At 41.6% G+C, this 26,399-nt stretch overlaps 1 protein-coding gene across 1 annotated transcript in view; it reads left to right on the top strand.

The window, feature by feature from the left end:
• LOC126335603 (carbonic anhydrase 13-like) overlaps window positions 1-26,399 on the top strand; it is a 154,382-nt gene that overhangs the window by 39,020 nt on the left and 88,963 nt on the right. The window contains exon 3 of the mRNA XM_049999056.1: window positions 9,551-9,586. Within this exon, the coding sequence (XP_049855013.1) occupies window positions 9,551-9,586 (36 nt within the window). The remainder of the gene's footprint in view (window positions 1-9,550; window positions 9,587-26,399) is intronic.

The raw sequence follows: 26,399 nt of genomic DNA, 5'->3' as shown, positions 1-26,399 counted from the left end.
ATAAGGACATCACACACATCCAAGCCCGAGGCATACTGAAGCGCCTAGAACCGCTCGGCCACACTGGCCGGCTTTTGAGATTATAAATGTCGATTAAACTTCTTAGTACAACACACCTTTCTTTATGTCCTTCTCCGAAACAGGCATGGCTGTTGCCCATTTAAAAAAAAATGGACACGTTACCACTGCATGAAAATATCGGTCTGCTTTCGAGTGTTCATCCGCATTATTGATTCCATTTTTCTGCGCAATTTTCCGACAATCCATCCAGACGTCTTCCTCTGGTTTGGTAGTCGAAATATTTGGCAAAAAAATGGAATCAACAACTCGGCTGAACGCCGTAAGTCCAGTGTTGAACAGTCATGTCGATATAACCTGAGAGATCATTCTCATATTCACCCAGCACGTGAGACAGGTTGCCTCTGCGCTGACGTCCCCTCTTGCAAGTTATAACACAATGTGATATATGTAGTTAGCTCAGTCGTTCAGACATAGGAATCATATAGTTGGGAGGATAGTGCTTGAAATCTCGGAAGTACGTCTTCCACAGTGTCTTTGAATAGCTAAAACAAATACTGGAAATTTTCCTTTAAAATGCTGTGAGCTGTAGAGCACGATGCCCAACTTGATGCCATGTTTCTTCACTTTGGGAAGGCACTTGATACATTTTCGTACTATCGCTTGTTGGATCAACTTTGTGACTGCATTCTGGACTTTTTAACAGATGTGTAAAGTCAAATGACATGCGAGCATATGTGCTTTTTTGAGCTACGTAAATGACGATCTGAGGTTTTTTTTTGTGGCTGGAATCTACATAATACCATCTCATTGCGGCAGATCCTACAATGGTCGAACCACACGTACACTGTGTGGAACACGATCAGCATACTCGACTTTCGCTGTCCAGGAAGTCCGCCATTGCGGAGCATTGTAACTCCAGAGGAAATTCTATATCTCACTGAAGATAAAATACTCTTGAGATTCAATTATTAAGGAATCTGTGGAACGTGTTAGGCAGAAAATCTTATTAATCATGTTTGCGGCTGTGAAACTGATAAGGCAGCGAATTCCTTAATATCTTAAAACGACGAAGTTTTATACCTACTGAAAAGTTTAACGAGAGATGTTTTTACCATTGGATTTTCACTACACATTCCCCAATCCGACATCGGGCGCACATGCAATATTACCATTACGCACGGGCCTTCGCGCCTTAGCTGAAATAATATTCGAGAGGGCGCTAAACTTGACAGAGGTGGCACGTTCTCCGCCAGATATTCCCAGGCAGGCTGTATAATAAATGCAGAAACACATTAATGACAATCCTCAGTATACTGTTTAATAAAAACTGCCTAGCACAATATGATGTAATCCCGGAGTATACAGGGTGTTCGGGGAGGAGAGGTCAATATTTTACACAGTGACAGTATAAGTAATTCTGCACAAAAGATGTTATATGAACTTAGGTCCGCAAATGCTTCGTTAGGGAGGTATGGGTATTGAAAGGAACTTTAATTCTGCAACACTGATGTTTACAACGTGAACGTATACACAATACTTGATTTTCTTGAAAACAATATTACAGAGAAGTACAGTTACGTTACACATTTTTACATAATGTTTATTTACATTGCATTTAGTACATAATGCATTACAACATGTTACATGTATTCAGTTGAAAAAGACGTACCACATCTTTTACAAACGGCTTTAACACTTATCGTACAGTTCACAGAACAGGTTCGAATATCCCACCATCAACGTCAATGCACTTTTGCGCTCTAGCGATAACACGTTGTGTTGCTTGTTCAGTTGCCTGTTGTTGGTTCCTAATCAATTCAGCAGCGTCCATGATGCGACGAAGCAGTTCGTCTCGTGTATTTACCTTCCCTTTGTGCACCTCTGATTGCATCCAACCCTATAAACACAAATCTAAAGGTGTAAGGTCAGGTGATCTTGGAGGCCAGTTAATAGCACCACCACGGCCGATCCAGCGATTAGGGTAGGAGCGGTTTAGATGGTCCTCACACGTAAGGCAACGTGTGGAGGGGCACCGCCATGTTGAAAGTACATTCCAGTTCGCTTGGCTAAAGGAACGTCTTCCAATAGTTCCACGAATGAATTTTCGAAAAAATGCAGATACCTCTCTCCTGTCAGTCGCTGACTGATAGTAAATGGACCTATCAAAAGTTTACCGATCATTCCGTACCAATCATTTGTAGCAAAACGAACTTGGGAATTGCTATCCACTAAAGCGTGTGTATTTTCCCGTGACCATCGATGATTATTGCGTGTGTTGTGTATTCCATGTCGCGAAAACTGGGCTTCATCAGTGAATAGTATGTATGGAAGCAAATGACTATTCCCAATTACCCAGTGACAGAATTGAAGTCGTTGGGTATTGTACCAACGTGTATGTGAATGGATACAGGTTTTCCGCATGTAATGTTTCCCATACACGTGTCTGTGGGACATTCCTACGCAGGGAAATTCTTCGTATGCTCGTACTGGAACTTCGCTCAACACTTGCGATGATTTCTTCCTTTCTTGTGAAGTTTGTTGACGTGGACGCTCGGACAAAAAATGTCTACTTGGAAGAGAGCCTGTTGCACGCAAAGTAATAAACACTTTGGTAAACACTCTGCGATCAGGTAATCGTCGAGACGGAAAGCGCCTATGGTATTCTTCCCCTGCAGCAGTAGCGCTGTCGTAGCGGAAGCCATAAACATACACCATATCTGCGTATTCCTCATTATTGTAGACGTGTGGCATTGTTAGCAGCGCTTTTACGAACACAGTTAACACCATACACTACAAAGCTAACCGATCCGTCGCCGGTACACTACACAATGCGGCTTACACGGCAAAACTGCGCAAACAACGGGTGATTGTACTCCGTACGTCACATGACCATAATACGTGGTAGGTTGCATAGTGTAGACATGGCATGTACCCGTGCATTGTTTGTAAGAAAATCAGGTTACGGTTCAGTTGTATTGCGTATTCGTTCACGTTGTACACATAAGTTTTGCAGAATTAAAGCTCCTTTCAATACCCATACCTCTCTAACGAAGCATTTGCGGACCTGTATAGATGTCTCTGTGAATAGCATGTCGTCTGCAGCAAGAAAAGCTAAAAGGAAGACGGAGGTTTTGTTGTTAAGTAAGAAATTAGGGAACTGTATGTGAAAAACTCCTAGCTCACTACAGAACTTTACGAAACACGTCTAAACCTGGCCAAAAAATTCGCCATATTAGGTCAGTTTGAGAAAATAATAAAAAGAGGAAAGCCACACATTCAAAAGTAATACAAGATAAACAGGAGGAACAAAGTAAAAAACTCGACAGAATCATAAAGAACACACTGCAAAGAGTCACCAGAATCATACTCAAATTAAAATCTGTGTATAGCATATCTGGCAAGGAGTCCCCTTCAGGGTAGTTCACTCACCTGGTGCAAGTCTTTATTTGACATTATTTTAGATACTTGCATGTCGATAATGATGAAATGATGATGAGAACAAACCCGTCCACTTCCGAGTAGGGAAAATCCCCAACCCAGCCGGAAGTCGAACCCGGTACAGCTGGTGGCAAGATCATACACATAATTTCCATGACAGAATCATCCAACTAACTCACATTCATCTCACCAAACAAGAAAGTACCTACTTCATTAAAGACCAAAGTACAACATTAACACTCATGTATAGCGTGGAACAACAGAAGAGCTCGAACAGAATCTGAAACTTTATAAAGAAATAAGAAAAACTCAGCCCAGTAAACACACACTTGACAAGGGAATTAGTAGCTGTGGAAACAACACAAATTGTCAACACACACACATCCACCAAAATATTTAATAACAGAACGGGTGAAGAAATCATATACTGGAACCTAAAAAAAAAACGAGAACAACACAGTGTCTTAGAAACAGTCAGGCAAAGGCAACACAATGGTCATCATGAATGGGCAGGGGTACGCAGATAAAACAATAGATTTTCAGGAGGATAACAATATCACCAAATTGACCAATGACCCAACAGCAAGATAGCAAAAATGGTTCAAATGGCTCTGAGAACTATGGGACTTAACTTCTGAGGCCATCAGTCCCCTAGAACGTAGAACTACTTACGCCTAACAACATCACACATATCGATGTCCGAGACAGGATTCGAACCTGCGACTGTAGCGGTCGCGCGATTCCAGACTGAAGCGCATAGAACCGCTCGGCGACATCGGTCGGCCGCAAGATAGCAGAGAAACATTCAGCAAACACTGTACAACATTCAAAACACATTCACAAAACGCCATATAAAAAGAATGACACAGAAAAATCCAAAGGTCTCACACTAAATTGCTTACCAAAAGTGAACAAATAAATATTCCCTTAAAACCAGCCACTAACTTCCGAATGTTATATCCCATCATCCTGTCCAACACACAAACATTTTACTAAAGTAAATTCAAATTTTTGACGACCAAAGGAACCCCGAAAAATCTTAGGAATTAATAGACAGAATCAAAAACATTGACATTCCAGTTGCAACAAACGTTAGATCATTCGATGTTACGTCAATGTACACTGGAATACCAATGGATGAAACAGTCAACATCACCACACAAGGAGCAAAACAACAAGGCAACATACCAGACACACACAGCAACTATTCTCAGGAGCATACTAGCCCAAAATTAGTTGGTGTTCAACAAAGAATTTTATTCCCAACACAGGAGTGTTAACAGGACAACCGATAGTGGCCTCTTATCGAACATAGTCATGAACACCATAAAGAACAAGATCTTCATACATGTAGTAAAATAAAAAAAAATACAATTTTATGTACTGCTCCCATGAATTGCTGACAAAAAACCTGTCTGAGGAATCACATACACACATTAAACAGCTGCACAATACAGAATGGAATAAAAAATTACCAGCCAAAAATTCTCTTCACATTAGAAACAGAAACAGAGAACGTATTAAATTTACTGAATCTCGTCAAACAAAGAATAAACAACTCTCATGACTTCACAGGATTCACGAAACTGGCAACCAAAAGCTCCGCCATTCACTGTCAATCAAGTCATGATTTACGAGCTTCAGATTAATGATAAGCAAACTGAGCTATACAAAAAATGGTTCTAATGGCTCTGAGTACTATGGGACTTAACTGCTGAGGACATTAGTCCCCTAGAACTTAGAACTACTTAAACCTAACTAACCTAAGGACATCACACACATCCATGCCCGAGGCAGGATTCGAACCTGCGACCGTAGCGGTCTCGCGGTTTTAGAGTGTAGCGCCTAGAACCGCTCGGCCACTTGAGCTACACATGCCAGCTAAACAAACTGAAACAAACAGCAGTCCGAAATGTTTACGATACAGATATGAGGAACTAAACTCAAAAATACGTAAATGAGAATGTAAAGAACAGGCCTCATGTACACAAGGCATTGCACAACAACACACAAGAGCACAACACACAGATTAAGATGACAAGCAAGAACTCACACACAAAACAAAGTTGCAATAACAAAATAGTTCACAGAATGTGAAACATTTTAAAGAATGGGGGAAGCCAGACAAAACAACACAGGAAATGCGGACGACACAGGAAACACTCACAGGTAAATTCAACAGATCAGGCAAATATGAACTTACAAGCACACATAAGGCAAAGATGCAGTAACTTTAAGACAAGATACTTAGAACGCCTCAGAGCTCTAAAAAGTAACAGCTCCTATAGCACATTCGCTGCTCACCTAATAGCCCACAACCACCAGCTATCAAAAATAGAAACTGATTTAAAAATACTAAAATTCAGCCGTAGCTAACAATAAGAGGAAAATTCCTCATACAGAACGCAACAGCAGAAGGAAAACAGGTTATAGAGTAGTACCTACGGTATGCACCGCCACGCTGTTTAACAAATTAAAGAAACTGGCCTATTTCTAACCAATAAACGGCTATCACTGGTACCGAGGTAGAACCAGCTTTCATCAGAAAACACAACAGACCTCCAGTATGGCATTCAATGAGCTCTCGCTTGACACCACTCGATAAATAATACAATTCTCAAGGCTGTCAATTCAACTAAGTACCTGGGTGTTAAAATTACGAACAACTTCAGTTGGAAAGACCACATAGGCGACCCAAAGGTTGCGTTTCATTGGCGGGACACTTAGAAGATGCAACAAGTCCACTAAAGAGACAGCTTACACTACGCTCGTTCGTCCTCTGTTAGAATATTGCTGCGCGGTGTGGGCTCCTTACCAGGTGGGATTGACGGAGGACATCGAAAAGGTGCAAAAAAGGGCAGCTCGTTTTGTATTACCACTTAATAGGGGAGAGAGTGTGGCAGATATGGTACGCAAGTTGGGATGAAAGTTTTTCGTCGCGGCGAGATCTATTTACAAAATTTCAGTCACCAACTGTCTCTTCCGAATGCGAAAATATTTTGTTGAGCCCAACCTTCATAGGTAGGAATGATCATCAAAATAAAATAAGAGAAATCAGAGTTCGAACAGAAAGGTTTAGGTGTTCGTTTTTCCCGCGCGCTGTTCGGGAGTGGAATGGTAGAGAGATAGTATGATTGTGGTTGGATGAACCCTCTGCCAAGCACTTAAATGTGAATTGCAGAGTAATCATGTAGATGTAGATGTAGAAGGTGCTTTCGAACGAATTCAGGTTCTGTTTGTTTGAAAATGAAGGCCGCATTTTGGCTCGCCGCAGGAAAGGGGAGCGACTTCACAGTGACTGCATTCGCACAAGACATACAGCGCTAACTCAAGGCCCTATGATGTGGGGTGCTATGGGGTGCAACGGCAAATCACAGTTGGTGCTCGACGGGGCACTCTGACCAGTGCGACCTGCGGGAATGACACACTGCGAGCTGCAGCCATACGCTTTCTGCACAGCATCCTAGACGCCATTTTTCAGCAAAGCAGTGCTCGACCCGTTGCTGCACGAACACGTACCTTTCTAGTGTCACAGGATGTCAGCCTTTTTGCGGTGGCCCGTCAGATCATCAGACTTGTCGCCAATCCGAAATGTGTGGGATATAGTGAAAGGTCAGATGCAGCGCTGTGCCCAATGCTAACCACCGTAGATGATCTTTGCAACCAGGTGAATGCAGAGTGGATGGCTGTACCACAGGATGCGACTCGCGCCTTATACGCGTCGATGGCATCATGCTTGGAACAAGTTATCATCGCCCAAGGCAGACCTGTGCCTACTAGGCAATAGGACATATGCTGAACCGAGGTGACTGAAATGCTAATCATTTCTGCAGAGCACAGTAATGCAGCTGTCTTGTGAATATGAACGTCCTTCCTGTGGTCGTTCAATGTGTTCTGTTTCTTCTGAACATGAGTGAAGCAACTAACTGCCAAATTCAAAAAGAGAGCTAACATTAAGAGATTCTTAAGAGTGCGGTTTTCCTGCTCAGTAACAAACAAAAATACAGTGACAGTAATATTTTAAGACGTGCTTCATTTTAACTGACACTGATGAATTCGGCTTACCACAAGAACAACAGGACTAGGTAGCCTGGCCACTGCAGGTTAGAAGATGTGAGAGGAGGAACAGTTTATTGTTTGTGTTCCGGTAGGGACAACTCATGGGCATGTGCGATTTGTACCGATGAACTGTTGTGGTGTAAATTTTGACACGGAAGTAGCAGAGATTCGTGAATATGCAGTGTAGACAGTGTCGTCTTAGAATGCGACATATATTTGTTGCAAGGAATATGAAATAAAATTGAGGCTGGCTTAAATGCCTGTGCTCGAGAAATTAAGGTGTCGTAATGCAACACTATGACTGGAAGAAAAATGACATTCAACACATTTAGCAAACATTTGTCATGGTATCTCATACTGCACACTGCAGTGGTTCCAAACAGGTGGTCTGCGGACAACCTGGGGTCAGCGAGCTATGCCAGACAGGTCCGCAAGATGCTATTAGAATAAAAAATATATTAAATATATTTCGTATGATAACAGATTTTTTTGTTTTGGCCGTTTCCTGCAGGAGCAGAGCTTTAGTGAACGCTAACTACTGCGTCTAGTGACTTCCTAGAGCCAACTGACTCTAGCACACACGAGCGCAAAACTAGAATTAGATAGAGGCAAATAGTTCTGCTGTATGTCGTTTGACTGCGCGCGATGCCTCTTTGCAGCTGACAACTGACAGTCACTTTACACAGAAACTCGCATTTCAGACGACAATCGGCCATTGTTATTTTATTGCCAGTGCTTTCACAGACCCTGAAAGTTTCAAGTTTGGAACCTAACATTTCAAAACTAATGGACTCAAAGGTCAGATTGAACTCATCTCATTAAGAACTGGAAATTAAAACTAACTGTATACTGATGGAGTACTCTGTTGTAACTGTATTTTTTCAAATAAATAATACCTTGTATGAAATTAGTGTTGTATTTTTCACACATGTCTACTCAATGCAATCTCAAGTGTAGTACACTTGAAAGACCAATACACACAGTTTTAATTTTTTCCTGTCATTTTCAGTTCATACTCAATTTTTACTTTTTATGAGTTTGTTATACTAAACACCCAGATTTGAAGACAAAGATTTTGAGCAATAATCAAGAATTTAACAATAACGATGATGGCTAAATTGAAAAAGTTTTAAGCTCAATATTTTTTGAATAATGAATATGTTGATGTTTTTTCGAAGTACGAAAAATAGAAAACGTATAAAAAGACTCTTAATTTGGCTTTTTTAGGTACTTGGTACTGTGATATGACAAGGTACCAATCTTGCTCCACGAGGGGGTCCTCGAGAAAATTTTGTTGGGAACCCCTGGCACAGTGAATTTAAATATAAGTTCATTTACTGTTATTAATCTATCTCTCACTCGCACAGTCAACACCACATTTTGTCAGGTAATTGGAGTGTCACAATTTTCTGGTCGACGATTGTGGCAGCAGTCTGAAAAAGGGAGCAGTCGATAGGAAGTGGTCCCCATGGCGCCGACTGGCCAGCGCACAACTTCTCACGCACGAACTATAGGCTGTGTGCTGGGAGCTCATAATATTCTAAGTTGTGTAGTTTACCAATTAGCAATAGGATCGATACGTAAATGGCCGGAGGTGCTACTCCACAATGACAGCAAAGGCTATTGAACAAAAATGTTCGACGATCACTGCCATACATGTACTCAGTCACTGATACATATGCGGATCCAAGTACCCCTCCACAATGTAAGTACTGGCTCTTGAACAAAAAATTTTGACAACCACTGATATAGAGTCTCCTGGTCACGATAGTGAAGAATCGTCCAAAGCAAAAGAAACTGTGTCCTCTCTTTGAACACATCGTAAAACTTGACAATCTAGTTGTATCTCTGACAGGTAAAAGCAATCTGCGTGAAAGGTTGGGAGAGATCTCTAACAGTATCGAAGCAATAACAAGCTTGAGGCTACTACTGTGTTCAACATTTGGTAGATCTAATACTTTAAAATATTTTATAGCGTGTTAGACATGATTGTTGTACTTGGAATTAGAACAGAATTTCCCTTCTGTTTCAGAAAAGTGTCCTGCTACCTGGGGATATGGAGTGGAGCGTAAGTATCAACACTGGTGCATACTACCGATGGAAAACTCTCGGTTTTCCAGTAAGGTAGCAATTTTAAAATGCTGCCGAGAATTCTTCTGGGTTGTATGGCGGTGGTCCATGGAACTCTTCTATCCCTGACGTTTCGTCCAAAGCTACGTTGGACAGCTTCAGGGCCGCCGAGTCGGCAAGACTCATCACAACCAGGAGCACCTCCGAAGATGTTCAACGTAGCTATGGGCAAAACGTCAGAGATAGAGGAGTACCATGGACCACAGCCATACAACCCGGAAGAATTCTCGACATCTGAAACATTCGGTCATGAAAGCCTTCATTATATGAATTTGAAAATGCGCGAAGTTTTGAAGAGTGTCATACTCATGATCATTTGGTGTAGCGGCGAGATACTGCGGATGTCATACTACTCGTATTTACACTACTGGCCATTAAAATTGCTACACCACGAAGATGACGTGCTACAGACGTGATATTTAACCCACAGGAAGAATACGCTGTGATATGCAAGTGATTATCTTTACAGAGCATTTACACAAGTTTGGCGCCGGTGGCGACACCTACAACGTGCTGACACGAGGAAAGTTTCCGACCGATTTCTCATACACAAACAGCAGTTGATAGGCGTTACCTGGTGAAAAGATGTTGTGATACCTCGTGTAAGGAGGAGAAATGCCCACCATCACGTTTTCGACTTTGATAAAGGTCGGATTGTAGCCTATCGCTATTGCGGTTAAACGTATCGCGTCATTGCTGCTCGTGTTGGTCGAGATCCAATGACTGTTAGCAGAATATGGAATCGGTGGATTCAGGAGGGTAATACGGAACGCCGTGCCGGATTCCAACGGCCTTGTATCACTAGAAACCGAGATGACAGTATCTTATCCGCATGGCTGTAACGGATCGTGCAGCCACGTCTCGATCCCCGAGTCAACAGATGGGGACGTTGGCAAGACAACAACCATCTGCACGAAGAGTTCGAGGACGTGGGCAGCAGCATGAACTAACAGGTCGGAGACCATGGCTGCGATTACCCTTGACACTACATCACCGACAGGAGCGCCTGCTATGGTGTACTCAACAACTAACCTGGGTGCACGAAAGGCAAAACTTCATTTTTTCGGATGAAATAATGTTCTGTTTACAGCATCACGGTGGTCGCATCCGTTTTTGGAGACATCGCGGTGAACGCACATTGGAAGCGTGTATTCGTCATTGCCATACTGCCGTATCACACGGCGTGATGGTATGGGGTGCCATTGGTTACACGTCTCAGTCACCACTTGTTCACATTGACGGCACTTTGAATTTTGGACGTTACATTTCAGATGTGTTACGACCCGTGGCTCTACCCTTCATTCGATCCCTGGGAAACCCAACATTTCAGCAGGATAATGCACGACTTCATGTTGCAGTTCCTGTATAGGCCTTTCTGGATACAGAAAATGTTCGACTGCTGCCCTGGTCAGCACATTCTCCAGATCTCTCACCAAGTGAACACGTCTAATCATTGGTGGGCGAGCAACTGGCTCGTCACAATAAGCCAGTCACTACTCTTAATGAACTGTGGTATCGTGTTGAAGCTTGGACAGCTGTACCTGTACACGCCATCTATGCTCTGTTTGACTCAATGCCCAGGCGCATCAAGGCCGTTATTACGGCCAGAGGTGGTTGTTCTGGGTACTGATTTATCAGGATCTATGCATCAAAATTGCGTGAAAATGTAATCACATTTCAGTTCTAGTATAATATATTTGTCAATTGAATACCCGTTTGTCATCTGCATTTCTTCTTGGTATAGCAATTTTAATGGGCAGTAGTGTATTATATACACTTGGTCCTACGGCAGTACAGGAGAACGTCGAGCCAAGAGACCAGTTGGCCTGCTTTAGGGGGAGAGCAGTACATTCTAGCGTACTTTTCTCTAGTCTTCTCTCATTATAAATATTTGCTATTTATTTCCGAATATGTAGCGGTTTCCGAGGTGTGGTTATGCAGAAACCTATGAGTACAGCTTAAAGGCCGGCTGGTGTGGCCATGCGGTTCTAGGCGCTCAGTCTGGAACCGCGTTACCGCAACGGTCGCAGGTTCGAATCCTGCCTCGGGCATGGATGTGTGTGATGTCCTTAGGTTAATTAGGTTTAAGCAGTTCTAAGTTCTAGGGGACTGATGACCACAGATGTTAAGTCCCGTAGTGCTCAGCGCCATTTGAACAGCTTAAAGGACATTAGATTCTTTGTCGTCACAAATATTTAGCTGTTTTTCTGCGAATATGTGGCGATTTCCTGATCCGCTCACTGAAGCTATATTACTCATTTGTTCGTCCACATTATTATCAGTTAAGTTAGCGATGCTGAATTTGCTGCGATATTGAAATAGGCAGAAACAAACCGAGAATATAAGGTTCATGTAACTCAGTTTAAATCATAAACCCGCCCGCGGGTCAAACATCGTGCTTTTCGACTGACCTTCCAGTACTGCTTGTTTGGTTAGAGGTGCACCGACGTGATGCGGATAGTGCTACAGTCTGTGTCGTTTCGATCTCACCATTACAGATGCGTATAACATGCTGCAAAAGCCTGACTGTCTGTTGGGCGCATTCTCGTCGATTGCCGCTGAAATGAGATTCCATGCAGCACTAAATTGGTATGCTTCGTTCCTCCTGAACAGATTCTCGTAAATCCTTATTTCTATTGATTCCTTTACGATAAAATGCCAGTAGTCATTTTTTCAGCGTAGCACCTTGCTGTTATTGAAGCCAAAAGTGTGATATCAGTTCTGCGCTCTGCTATCGCTGTATTCTCCGTGTGTCCCACTCTCTCGCGCCTGACGTACTGCGCGCAGCGATTCGTAATACAGAGCTGTGTTCTACTGGAGGTCACATTCACAAGATGTGCTATGCATCCTAGGTACGTTCAGTTTTAGTGGCTCTTTCCCAGAGACAAGGCACTCTTTCGACTTGGGAGGGGGGGCATGGGAAGACGATTTTTATGTTGGATATCTCAAACAGCCTCGAAATTTCCACTGAGAGCGGTCCCATGTAAGAAAGAAAAGAGACTACCTTCTCTTATTCCTGTCATAGAAGTTGTTTCAAATGAAAAACAGCCCACAGTTGCTCTAATTATGTTTATACTTAATCTTGACCATGGTTTCAACCATAATAATATAGCCTTCTTTAGAAGTCATAAGCTTTAAAAATGAAAAGCGTTCTAGCCCCGGGGCTGCGTCACGATCAATAAAATAAAATAACTTTAACTGACATAAGCCTGTTTCGGTCATAAGTAAAACTACATTTAAATTGTAATGAACGCATAGAAGATGTTGCGGTGAAGACTGTGTTTTATTGGCAGAACACTTAGAAAATGTAACAGATATACTAGAGAAACTGCCCACACTGCGCTTGTCCGTCCCCTATCGGAGTCTGCTGCGCAATCTGGGATCCTTACCAGATAGGATTAATGAATTCGAGAAATGTTCAGAGAAGACCAGCAAGTTTTGTATTATCGCGAAATAGGGGAAAGAGCGTCACGGGAATGATACAGGGTTCGGGATGGACACCATTAAAACAGAGGCGTTTCTCGAAATTTGAATCACCAACTTCCTCCTCCGAATGCGAAAATATTTTATTGAAGCCGACCTACGTAGGGAGAAACGATCATTATAATTAAATAAGGGAAACTAGAGATCCCACGGAAAGATATACGGGTTCGTTTTTTCCGCGCGCTTTTCGAGAGTGGAATAATAGAGAATTATTCTAAAGATGGTTCGATGAAACCTTTGCCAGACACTTAAATGTGATTTGCAGAATATCAATGCTGGTGTTCTTCCCGGTTTGCAGTATCTTCTCCCTTTTTCAATGCCCTACTAAACTGTGGTTCATTCTACTCATTTTTGCGGAACACTCCCTTCAGCTGCTGTAATTCTGAAAATTGATATATGTTGATTGTTGTATATGAAAACTGTGTGTAGCCAAATTGCTCTCTAATAATCTGAAATCTGTCCTATTACAGGTTCTGATCCAACAACGACGTAGCTACCCTACTTTTGAGCGTGAACTTATTTATGTATATTTCTTTTTTGGGGCGTGATTTTACCTAATCTGAAATGCATTTGACTATCTGTAACTTAAAAGAATGAATCACAAAACGACTCTGAATGAATAACTGTTACGCAATTTAAATGTGCCCTACTACAAAAACACGCATCTATCGAATTTACACGTAATTTAACTGATTAAGAACTGATCCTAATATTCTATCAAAATGTTCACTTAGCCCCTACGACAAATTCTTACCTTCCAATGGATGGCTTGACTCTGGTCTGGCTGCGCTACAAGAATAATGGGACGAAATAAATAACTGCGCAACAGTCTGCCTTCTTATTTTTATTGATTTTAAATTGCTATTTTAGCAAATTATTTTTTGATTCTCTTTTCAAAATTATTAATTTCTGTCCACACAAAAGAGCAAGGCGTGACAGTGCATTTGTACCAAATGCATTTTTCTTTGAATTGGAGGGATATGCTTTGCGAAATATTTATAAATGAGAAAACGAAGAACTTTGAAGCTATATTCAGCCGTTTTAATGACTGTCTCTCTTTTGTGGCCATTGTCACTGAAGGTAAAATCTTGCAGAGTGTTAGGCCACGTTATTTTCTTCTTCAGTATCTTCTTCCCCAATCAACTTGTTGACTTCTCTGCTGGGATCTTCTTCACGATCGTCTGGTGTTCCCAGTTAGGTGGTGTTCAGCTAGTGTGGAACGGCAGATGATCGCAGCAGAGGGATCGAAACGCCGATTGTGTATGACACCATGCACCACTTTACCTTCAATTTTCAACACTACCAACCTTATCCTGAATTGTTTACAATACATCAACGGACTGTCTGCGATCAGTAGAGGATTCTATCTCAGTTTGCGATCGAGATGGAGTGATAAATCTCAGGCAGCTCGTTTCAACATCTTGTCTCAAAACCTAATCTTCAAACTTGAAGCACAGAGAGAAGCTGTTTACCTTCAACTCCATTTCTGCGCAACAGAAATTCAACACCATATCGTGTGCACTCAAAAAATCTGTTCCTAAAATTATATCTATGACAAGTAGAGGGATATTGAAAAAATTCACTGCTAATGTATGCTCTTAATACATGAAATATAACACTCTTTCCCATAATCATTCCTTTCATATTCGTCCTCTGTAATGGGAGGACTGGTCATACCTACGAAATGCAGTGTCACTGATCACTGAATCAGGATTTCCAATAATGAGAATGCCCAACAGAATTACTTTATAGATGGTAATAATAATCACAACGTGATCCACAAAAGTTTTGCTGGCTTCATTCTTCTCCAAAACCACATCGCTTGTATCTTCACGAAGTTATTACTAAAAAGGTCAACTCCCTTCTCCCCTAACTGTCAAATCAAGTTCAGCTGGTGTTTGTTGTTTATCATTTCTGCAGGGGATTGACCGTCCCACTTTTATTTCTAGGATCTGTGCACCTAACCTCAGTGGCACACATCTTCTGTACTCCTGTCGGACCTGTCTGAACATACGCTCACTACACTCGCTATTACCACCTTGATCTTGATTCCGACAATTTCAGCCCCTGTTCCCATTTCTGAATTTGGATCTATTTTGGAATAGTCCCAAAGATTGCCACTTGTTTCATGTGGACAGCTGCTACCATAATTTTCGCCGACTTGGTTCCTTACTGTGATTTCTTGGGTGCAGGTTAACATTATCGAGATATAGCGGTAGCATCATTGATTACTAATCAAAATGTCCTCGGTATCGGGTTCAACCACGCTAGTACTTAAATTTTGCATAAAAATCATCAGCAGTGGTGACCAAAGTCTTCCTGCGTAAGAAATCATACTCATTCTGCCAACAGCCTTGCCAAAGAGGGCAGAAGAGTGGACAAAGATTCAGGGAACTGTCTTGCCCTTGCTTCTAAAAGGGGGAAGAATCAGCACTGCTCAATGGAATAATGATGCAAAAGACAATGGAAACCACTGCGTTAAAGACACATGACGGGTATCCACAGGACATGTGATCTGTAATTGAGAAAGTGTCATGATGACCTTTCCCATGGCAAAAAATCCGGACTAGTCGCCCATTCGGATCTCTGGGAAGGAACTACCAAGAGGTAGATGACCACGAGAAAAATATTAACTAACCAACGAAAAGAGAACGTCCTATGAGTCGGGGCGCGGAATGTCATAAATTTGAGCGTGGTAGGGGAGCTAGAAAATCTGAAAAGGAAAATGTTAACGCTCAGTCTAGATATAGTGCTGTCAGTGAAGTGAAATGGAAAGAAGATAAAAGTTTCTGGTCAGAATAGTGCAGGGTAATATTAACAGTAGCAGAAAATGGTATAACGGGAAAAGGATTCGTTATGAATAGGAAGTGCCATAGAGAGTGAGTTACTGTGAACAGTCAGTGATAGGGCTGTTCTCAACAGAAACGACAGCAAACCAAGACCGACAACAGTAGTTCAGCGTTAAATTTCGACGTCACAGGAAGAAGATGTAGAGAAAATATATGAGGATACTGAATAGGTAATTCAGTACGTATAGGAGGAAGATGGAGTACTGGAATGCAGTTGTAGATGAGGAGGAGGTGAGGGAAGATTTCAGTTAGATTACGTCTTGGTCAGACAGAGGTACCGAAACAAGATACTGGATTGTCAGATCACATTTTAGTGATCACGAAGAGTAGGCTGAACTTAAAGAGACAAGTCAGGAAAAATCAATGGGCAAAGAAATGAGGTACGGAAGTACTAAGGAATGAAGAGACATGCTTGTAATTTTCTGAGGCTATAGATACTGTGATAATGAGTAGCTCAGTAGGCTGTTCAGGAAGATATTTCTCCGAAAGTCTGATGGTATATCGTCAGTGTCATCGAATCTACATATCAACTTGAATAGGCATTTGGTTTTCCACAGTGATTTTAGAAATTCCGTTAGACTGTTATCTATACCTTGTGCTGTCTTTGATCTAGGGTCTTCTCAATATCTGTTAAATGCTGGCTCTATTACTGGATCCCCTGTCTTCCTAACCGACTCAAGCTTCTTCCTCTAACACATCATCAGACAATTCATCTCCCTCACTGAGACCTTCAAATGTACTTTTTCCACCTATCCGCTCTTACCTCGCTCTGCGTTTAACAATGCATATTCCACCCCACTCTTAATTCTACCACCTTTGCTTTTAATTTCACCGGAGGTTCTTTTGGCTTTTCTGTATGCTGAGTCAAGTCTTCCGACGATCATTTCTTTTTCCATTTCTTCACATCTTTCATCCACGCGTTTCACCTTGGCTGCCCTGCATTTGCTATTTATTTCATTCCTAAGGGATTTGCATTGCTGTATACCTGTCTTTCTCTGAATATTTTTCCACTTCCTCCTTTCGTCGATCAATTAAAGTATTTCTTCTAATGCCTAATATTTCTTCATAATTACCTTCCTTGTACCTATGTCTTACAGTATAACATCAGTGATTTCCGTTTTTAGTGATGCCCACATAAATTCAGTTGAAATGTCCACCGTGATATTCACCCTCAGAGAACTTCAAGCCCATATCACCTTTCCTCATCACTGCAGCATCTCTCTTGCTTCCATGCAAATTCTTCGACACTATTCTTTTAAACTTAAGCCTATCTAAACATTCATGGTGGTGTCTGATTGTACTATATCGTGTCTCCCTACCACTTTCGCGCAACGACGCTCTGAGCGTGTTTTTTAGGGAACTAGTTTGAACCTGGGACCTGTTGCTGGTAAGGAGACGCCAGACCACACATAACATGTATAATTCAGAAGAGTTCAGTGAGACTAGCGATGATATAATCAAATGCTTAATGATCTCAGCGTCAGCTCCACTGCACTCCCTGTAAAAGAATCTTAATACTGACTAAATTTAGTGGAAAGGGTTCAAGGCTTTCCTATTTTTAGTTAGCTGGTAAAATAACGTCGAAAAATCAGTTAAGTTTACCATTGGTAACTTTATTCTACTCACAAAACATCATTTATAAATTGCACTATTGATAAAAGGAAATGTTTTAATACAGGATGGTAAAAACCAACTGCGTTCAACAAAAATGTGAACGAATATTCCCTGAATGGGTTTCCAAGTTCTACAATGGATCGAAGGATGACCTATGCCATATCACATCTATAATCTCGGTTTAATTTAAGTTTCACAAAAGAGAAAACTATCAAAATGGTCTACAACTATAAAAATGGTCTACAGTGACCCACAATTATCTTTAATTACTTATTTAACTTGTCGTAAATTACAGTGGCTGATGTGGCTTCTCAATAACTATAAAATAGAAAAATTATCGCGTTTCAGATTTTTACTTCAAGTGGCAAACGTGAACACCATGAGTTTTAATTAACGATCGACACTAGTATTACGCAAAAAGGGGCTGTAACAGATGAGACTTCTGCAGTTCTGAGTGAAGCCTTATGCGCTCAAAAAAGCGGCATCGCGCGCGTTCATTACCTTGTCGGTGTCTAAGCAGCGTCAGGGCGGCAGCGGCCGGCGCAGCAGCCATCCAGCCCGCCGTCTCGGAACTAACTCTCTTCTAACTTCTCCTTACTACAATTTACCGAAGTTAGTTTAAAAAAAAAACTATCTGGCTATGTTTTCATCTGACCAATCAGGGTCTCAATGTTAACCTTAAGCTCCGCCTACAAAAATTCTGTCTATCCAATGAGAAACGTTATACTTTTCGTGGTGGGGCAATGTTTTTAAAGTTTGCAACGTAACAGAGACGCTAAAAAGTCTCACGCTAAAACCTGCAGCTAGTGTGGTCCTTTTAGCGTTATCGTAAGATCTATACTGCTCTTCTGGAGGGCTCTATCTTTTAACATGGGCTGGGGAGTGATCCTAATGTAACAGACACGCGAAAAAGTCTCACGCTAAAACTTGCAGGTGGTAGTGGCCCTTTTTGTGTTATCGTAAGATCTATACTGCTTTTCTGGAGGGCTCTAGCTTTTAACATGGGCTGGGGGTTGTCCTTGACATACCTGAGACGCGCAAAAGCCTCACGCTAAAACGTGCGGGTTGTATAGTTGTACAGGTAGGTTCGCGGCGTGGGTGCCCAGCCCCTCCCTTTTCTAGCTTAACACGGTTCTGCTCTCGGCTTCTGTCCTCGTTTCTCCCCTCGGAACTGCGTCTGCCTCACGGTGGGAAGGTACGATATGCATTTAGGCATTCTTGTGTTAGTCTGTGGTATTCCATTTGCTCACTCGTTACTCGTATTACTTTGGTTAATTTAATGTCACGATTTATTCGGAGCTATGTGACATACTACTGGATTTGCTCATCATGTCAGGGTTTTCATGTAAGGTGTTGGATTTGCCTGACACCTTACACCTACTCTTCATCATTAGTAAATTGAGTTCTGGTTCCTTGTCTGCTCTTGGGTATGCCTTACAGTCTAATATCTAATTTCAGAATCTCTCTACCTGACCATAACGTAATTCATCTGGAAAATTCTCATGTCTACCGCCCTTTTCCAAGTATACCTCCTCCTCTTGTGATTCTTGAACAGAGTATTCGATGCTGCTAGCTGAAATATGCTGCAGAACTCAGTTAGTTTTTCTCCTGTTTCATTCCTGCTACCAAGTCCATATGCTCAAATAACTCTTTCTTCTACTCCTTCTCCTACAACCGCACTATTAGATTATCAGATCTACTTACTGATTTACCTCTACAATATCTTCAGATACTTTCTCTACCTCTTCATCTACTGCTTGCGACGTCGGCATGTATACTGAACTAATATTGTCGGTGTTGGTTTGCTGTCAATTCTGATGACAACAACCCTATCACTGAACTGTTCACAGTAACGCACACTCTGTCCTACTTTCTTATTCATAATGGATCCTAATGAAGTCTTATATCATTTTCTGATGCTGTTGTTATTACCCTGTATTTGACTGGCGTGAGCTCCTTGTCTTCTTTCCATCTCATTTCACTGGCCCCCACCATATGCAGATTGAAATTATAATTATAGTAATACCGTCAGCTACTGACGGGCGTTGATATAGATGAACGGGAAAGGGTGAAAATGTGTGCCCCGACCGGGACTCGAACTATGGATCTCCTGCTTACATGGCAGAGGCCCTATACATCTGAGCCACCGAGGGCACATTGTATAGGGCGACTGCAGGGACTATCTCGCACACGCGTCCCGCGAGACCCACATTCTCACCTTGTATGTCCACACACTACATTCGTAGTGTCCCACCCCAACGCACACATTACTCATGGAAGACGTTCTTACCAAGTTCCGTAAGAGTTCGGGGAATATGTGTGCATCCGCAAAGAAGAAGAAAGTCATGGCTGGTATTGCCAGAACTATATACTTATATGGATATGGTGTCTGTTCTTTCGGAAATGGTTCAAATGGCTCCGAGCACTATGGAACTTAACATCCGATGTCACCAGTCCCATAGACTTAGAACTACTCAAACCTAACTAACCTAAGGACATTACACACATCCACGCCCGAGGCAGGATTCGAACCTGCGACCGAAGCAGTCGCGCGGTTCCAGACTGAAGCGCCTAGAACCACTCGGCCACACCGTCTTTCGGAAATGTCCAAAGAACAGACACCATATCCATATAAGTATATAGTTCTGGCAATACCGGCTATGACCTTCTTCTTCTTCTTTGGGAAAGAACAGATACCAGATCCATATAAGTATATCCAGATTGAGCCTTAACATTTTCTAGCTTCCCCATTACGTCAAACTTCAGATATTTCATGTTCTGACTCTTAGAATGTCATCCCTTCGTTGCTTATTCCATCTTTTTCTCATTGTCACTTAGACCTTCGCAGTCGCATCCCGGAGATCCGAAGTGGGGACTAACTCAGGCTTTTTGGCCAATGGAGAGATCATCAAGACAATTTTTCAATTACAGATCAGATATTCTTTGGATACACATTTTGAGTCTTTAATGCAGTGGTTTCCATTGCCTTCTTCATCCTCTTACCGTTGAGCACTGCTGAACACTTCGGCTTCCTGGGGTAATTTCCCACCCTGCGGACAGAGGAGTGCTTTAAGCCTATGTCCGCTCCTCCACCCCCTATGACAGTGCCGTTGACGGAACGAGTGTGACTTCCTCATCTACATCTACATCATACTCCGCAAGCCACCTAATGGTGTGTGGCGGAGGGTACTTTCGGTACCACTATCTGATCCCTCCATCCCTGTTCAGCTCGCGAATAGTGCATGGGAAGAATGTCGGTAAGCATTTGTATTAGCTCTAATTTCTCGAATTTTCTCCTCGTGGTAACTATGCGAGAGGTATGTGGGGGGAAGTAATATATTGTCCGACTCCCCCTGAAAAGTTCTGTCCCGAAGTTTCGATAGTAAATATCTACGTGATGGACAACGTTTCTGTTGTAACGTCTGCCAGTGGAGTTTGTTTAGTATCTCCGCAACGCTCTCTCACAAGCTAAACGACCCCGTGACGAAACGCGACGCTCTTCATTGGATCTTCTCTGTCTCCTCTATCAGTCCTACTTGATGGGGATCCCAGATAGATGAACAATGCTCAAGAATCGGGCGAACAAGCGCCTTATAAGCTACATCTTTTGCGAATGAGTTACATTTCCTTCAGATTCATGCGATGAATCTGAGTCTGGTATCTACTTTTCGCACTATCTGTTTTATGTGGTCATTCCACTTCAAGTCGCTCTGGATAGTTACGCCTAGATATTTTGCGGCAGACGCTGTCTCCAGCTGTTTGCCATCAGTAGTGTAGCTGTACAGTAATGGATTTCTTTTCCTATGTATGCGCAAAATGTTACATTTATTTACGTTCAGAGTCAACTGCCAGAACCTGCACCATTCATCAATTCTCTGCAGGTCATTCTGAAAATTATTACTCTCTTCTGGCGTTGCTACTTTGGTATAGACAACTGCATCATCTACGAATAATCTTGAAGAGCATCCGACGCTTTCTTCTAGATCATTTATATATTGTAAACAGCAACGGTCATATCACACTTCCCTCTCGTACTCCGGATGTTACTCTTACACCTGTGGATTTTGTTCCGTTAAGAACGACGTGTTGACTTCTGTCTGCAAGAAAGACTTGAATCCAATCGCAGGTCTGCTCCGACACTGCGTAAGCTCGTACTTTTTCATTAAACGGCAATGCGGGGCGATGCCAAATGCCTTACATAAAACAACGAACACGGCATCAATCTGAGCACCGCTGTCCATTGCGCTGTGGATCTCATGGAGGAACAGAGTGAGTTGAGATTCGCATGATCTCTGTTTGCGAAATCCATGTTGATTTTTATAGAGGAGATGTTCATTTTCCAAAAAACGTCATAATTCTTGAACATAAAACGTTCCATAATTCTACAACAGACTGACGTCAACGATATAGGTCTATAATTGTGTGGATGTGTCTTACGGCCTTTTTTAAATACGGGAATGACCTGCGCTTTTTTCCAGTCGTTAGGTACCTTTCGTTGCTCAAGCGATCTACGATAAATTACAGCTAGAAGGGAAGCAAGTTCTTTCGCATAACATTTATAGAATCTTGTAGGTATGTCATCTGATCCGGACGCCTTTCCACTACTAAGCGATTGTAGGTGCTTTTCAGTTCCTCGATCTGTTATCTCAGTATCTGCCACTTCGACGTTCGTACGACGATTGAAAGGAGGGACAGTGTTATGATCTTCCGTGGTGAAACAACTTCGGAAGGCCGAATTCAGAATTTCGGCCTTCTCTCTGTTATCTTCCGTTTCGGTGCCGGTGTGGTCGCTGGGAGAACGATTTTGATCCACTTACTGATTTTACATACGACCAGAATCTCTTGCGGTTTTTACCCAGATCGGTTGACAACTTCTTACTTTCAAAATCACTGAACGCTTCTCTCATTGCACTCCTTACGCTCATTTTCGCTTCGTTCAGCCTTTTTTTTTTTTTTGAGAGCTAGCTTTTTACTTCTTTTGAATCTGAGATGAAGTGCTGTTTGTTTACATAGCGCTTTCCTTAACACTGCTATTAAACCATGGTGGGTCTTTCCCATCCCTTAAAACCTTACTTGGAACATACTTGTCTGGAGCATATTGAATGAGGCCTCTGAATTTTTTCCATTTGTTCTCCACATCTTCGTCCTCATCACCGAATATTTGATGCTGACTGTTGAGATATTCTGAAATTTGTATCCTGTCACTCTTGCTGAGCAAGTCCCAAAATCTTCGGCTGCAATTGCTGATGATATATAGTTGAAATTTAAATGGTGGGGGGTTCCAACGCGCGACCCATGACGTTTTAAATGTTAGTCAAATACGCTACACCGATACCAGCTAACGCATTCTGATTTATTTGTTCAGAAAGTCCCTCCTTATTTTTGTTTTGTCTCTTGCTCAGAAGTGTAAAGCTCGAGTGTACTCTCTTTTATTCGTAGCAACCTCCTCTCTCTTCAGGGTTTTCTCCCCCCCCCCCCTCTCTCTCTCTCTCCCTCTCTCTCTCTCTCTCTCTCTCTCTCTCTCTCTATATATATATATATATATATATATATATATATATATATATATATATATATATATATATTATTCAGTCTTGACTCGAATTTTATTAAAATTGGAATCTTAACCACTCTTCAACACTTGTATGAGCTGTCGGGTCTGGTTTTGAAGGCGGGCGGTAAGTTCATCCTTCACATTCTCGATCCTTTCTGATCGTCGTTGCACCGTCTCTCGACATTCCTTTGCACTATCACCCTACTGTTGTCTCAATTCTCAGCTGTGTGCTAAATCTCCCTTAAGCTTTGTGTGACTATATGGAAGCATTTTATTGTTCTCATTCCAATTGCGCCACCTCGCCTGCATGTCTTCACTCCGGTGGTTAATACTTTCCTTCGGTTGCTCAACACTGTCCACTAGTGCTTTGTTAGTTTGACTCATCAGCCCCGTTTGTAGCAAAATGACATTTCATCGCATGTTCTGCAGCATTACTGTGAGCACTCGATGGATGAGAGGAAGGGTTAGTCGGTACTGAGATTATCTGAGACAAGAATTTCCAACCTGAGTGTTAATTACAAAGCATGAAAGTTCGGATAACTGACATTCCAAGGAAGTAATGTCGAGTACTGATTCTCCCGGCGCACTTGTCTCACCCACCTCTAGGAGAAAATTTCTGACCCCCTTGTTCTCTCTTTACATGCGTTGCTGTTCCGCGTACACCATCAGAATGAATAATTTGGAGAGTATCTTCAGTATTATTCATATCTGTTACAGATAAATCACCAGATACAACATCTGCCTTTCCTCCACTTGCACATTTGCTACTCGTGGTCGGCTCGATTACGACTAATTATGAGAATAACAAAGCAATAAACCTGAGTAATAGAATGTCAATGTGAAGTTTGACACTGCAGACCACATAAAGGTGGTACTTGTAGACAAGCATTTTATATGAGCAGTGTGATGTACATTTGCTTGATGTTAGTTGTTCACTTTCTAAACATTCATGGCTCTAGCTTTTAACATGGGCTGGGGGTGGTCCTTGACATACCTGAGACGCGAAAAAGCCTCACGCTAAAACGTGCGGGTTGTATAGTCGTACAGGTAGGCTCGAGGCGTGGGTGCCCAGCCCCTCCCTTATCTAGCTTAACACGGTTCTGCTCTCGGCTTCTGTCCTCGTTTCTCCTCTCGGAACTGCGTCTGCCTCACGGTGGGAAGGTACAACATGCATTTAGGCATTCTTGTGTTAGTCTGTGGTATTCCATTTGCTCACTCGTTACTCGTATTACTTTGGTTAATTTAATGTCACGATTTATTCCGAGCTATGTGACATACTACTGGATTTGCTTATCATGTCAGGGTTTTCATGTAAGGTGTTGGATTTGCCTGACACCTTACATATCACCACCCTTCGAACTTAATTTTTGCACTGAATTTGGCAATGATTGAATCGTTGTCTAAGTCAGTCAAAAATTTTCTAATTTATCTAAATTTTGTTGCATATTGTTCAGCCACGTTATTCTGTTCTATGCTAGTTTGTATTACTAATTTATATTTTTATATTCTTCCACATTATAATTAATAATGACATCAGAAGAATATTTTTTGTCTATTATTAATTTTTAATTATTTTCTTTCTTTATTTAAGTGTGTAGTTTGTTTTTTAAGAAGTTTGTTATCGAAAGTGAGGAGTCTTTCACATCGATTTTCTTAGAAATATTGTTTTTATAAATGTAGTAATTAAGTAAAATCTATTCCTAACACATTTTCTAAATATCATGCGCAAGTAAAATGTTTTTGTTTCAAGACACTCATTTCAACATTGTTACACTAACAAATAAGTATTATTTCCAAGAATTACTTTGACAAAGAAATATAGATGCACAAGTATTCAAATATTATCCTAACAAATGGTACAAATGTTAAAAAAATTGCTTTGACAAAGAAATATACATACACACGTATTGAGGTATTATCCTAATAAATGGTACAAATGTTAAAGAAAGGGAAAACATCCAACAAGATAATTTTTTATTCTTTGTTTTTATAAGGAGAAACTAAGTAAAATATAGTTATTCTTTCATTTTTATGAGGAGAAAATAAGTGGCATATTGTTTCTTTATATACTGTCCATTTCAGAACTAATGACTTGTTTTTATCGACAGTCTATCTTTTACTTAAGTCCATAGTCAATGACTGTTATTTTGTTTTTTTTTTAGTTTATTAGCTGTCTGGTGTGCTTTACTTATTTAGTTTTTTACACGTTTCTTTTGCACAATTCCTACATCACATAATTTGATTTCACACATTCACACAATCCTATGAATGTTCAAGCATGAGGTTGGCGAATGTTTTTGCACGAAGTTGATGGACTTGAGCGAGATGGATGTGGACAAGTATTTGATGTACAGCTTCGTTCGTCGTTCCTTGTTGGCTTTGCAAATGTGTGTGCTGTTGTGGAGGTCCCATAATGGAATGGAGCTGTGAGTGCAGAATCTCGTGGTTTACTGGCTTTGTATGCGTGAAACTCATCGTTATGTGTCGCTGAATGCGGTCGTTTTTCGTTGTAATACTTCGCAGACGACTAGTTTACAATAGGATAGGGATTTGGGAAGGTATGTCGTCTATTCTTCACCCATCTTTTATCTTGGTCTCAATCTTGCGAATCTTCAACTTCTGTTCTTCCTGCTTTTTCTCTGCTTCTTACTTGCTTCTTGGTTCTTCTCTGGGCAGGATATGGAAATATTTATTGATAACTTGTCGCTTTGAAGCTTTCCTCCTAGTAACAGTTTGATAAATTGTTTGGGTGCGTCATTTTTACTTTGTGGAAGTTCTTCAGTTTCGTGCATCAGCGTGCTGTTTAATAGCAGTAGTGTGACTTTTACGCTTTTTTTTTTTTTTTTTTTTTTTTTTTTGCCAGTGGTGGCTTGCCCAGCAGGCTTCTCGTCCGGCCGTTTTTTGCTCGCTCCGTTCATTCGGGGCTCGGAGACCCTTCCGGCGTTCGCCGTCCCGCCGCGTCTCAGCAGGGGTCTGTCACTGTGCGGCTCGGTGTTCCATCCCAGCAGGATTCCTCCTAGCGGGCATATTTATTGCCCACTTTCGCTACAAGGGCCGTCTGTTAGTTTCGCCTTTCCCTTCTCTCGACGCTCCTGCTATGTAGGAATCGAGTCTTGCTGATTACGTCCTTTTCTTTCCTGATACATCTCGCGTTGCAACTTGTGGGTCGTTGCATCTCTTCCTTGCTGGAGTTTTTACAATGGTTCTTACAAAAAGTTTTACTTATAATCATCTAACATATATCTACTATC

This window comes from Schistocerca gregaria, chromosome 2 (genome assembly GCF_023897955.1).
Source record: "Schistocerca gregaria isolate iqSchGreg1 chromosome 2, iqSchGreg1.2, whole genome shotgun sequence".
NCBI classification, from domain to species: Eukaryota; Metazoa; Arthropoda; class Insecta; order Orthoptera; family Acrididae; genus Schistocerca; species Schistocerca gregaria.
The sequence above is the reverse complement of the archived record's forward strand: the minus strand, read 5'-3'. Positions and strand labels throughout refer to the sequence as shown.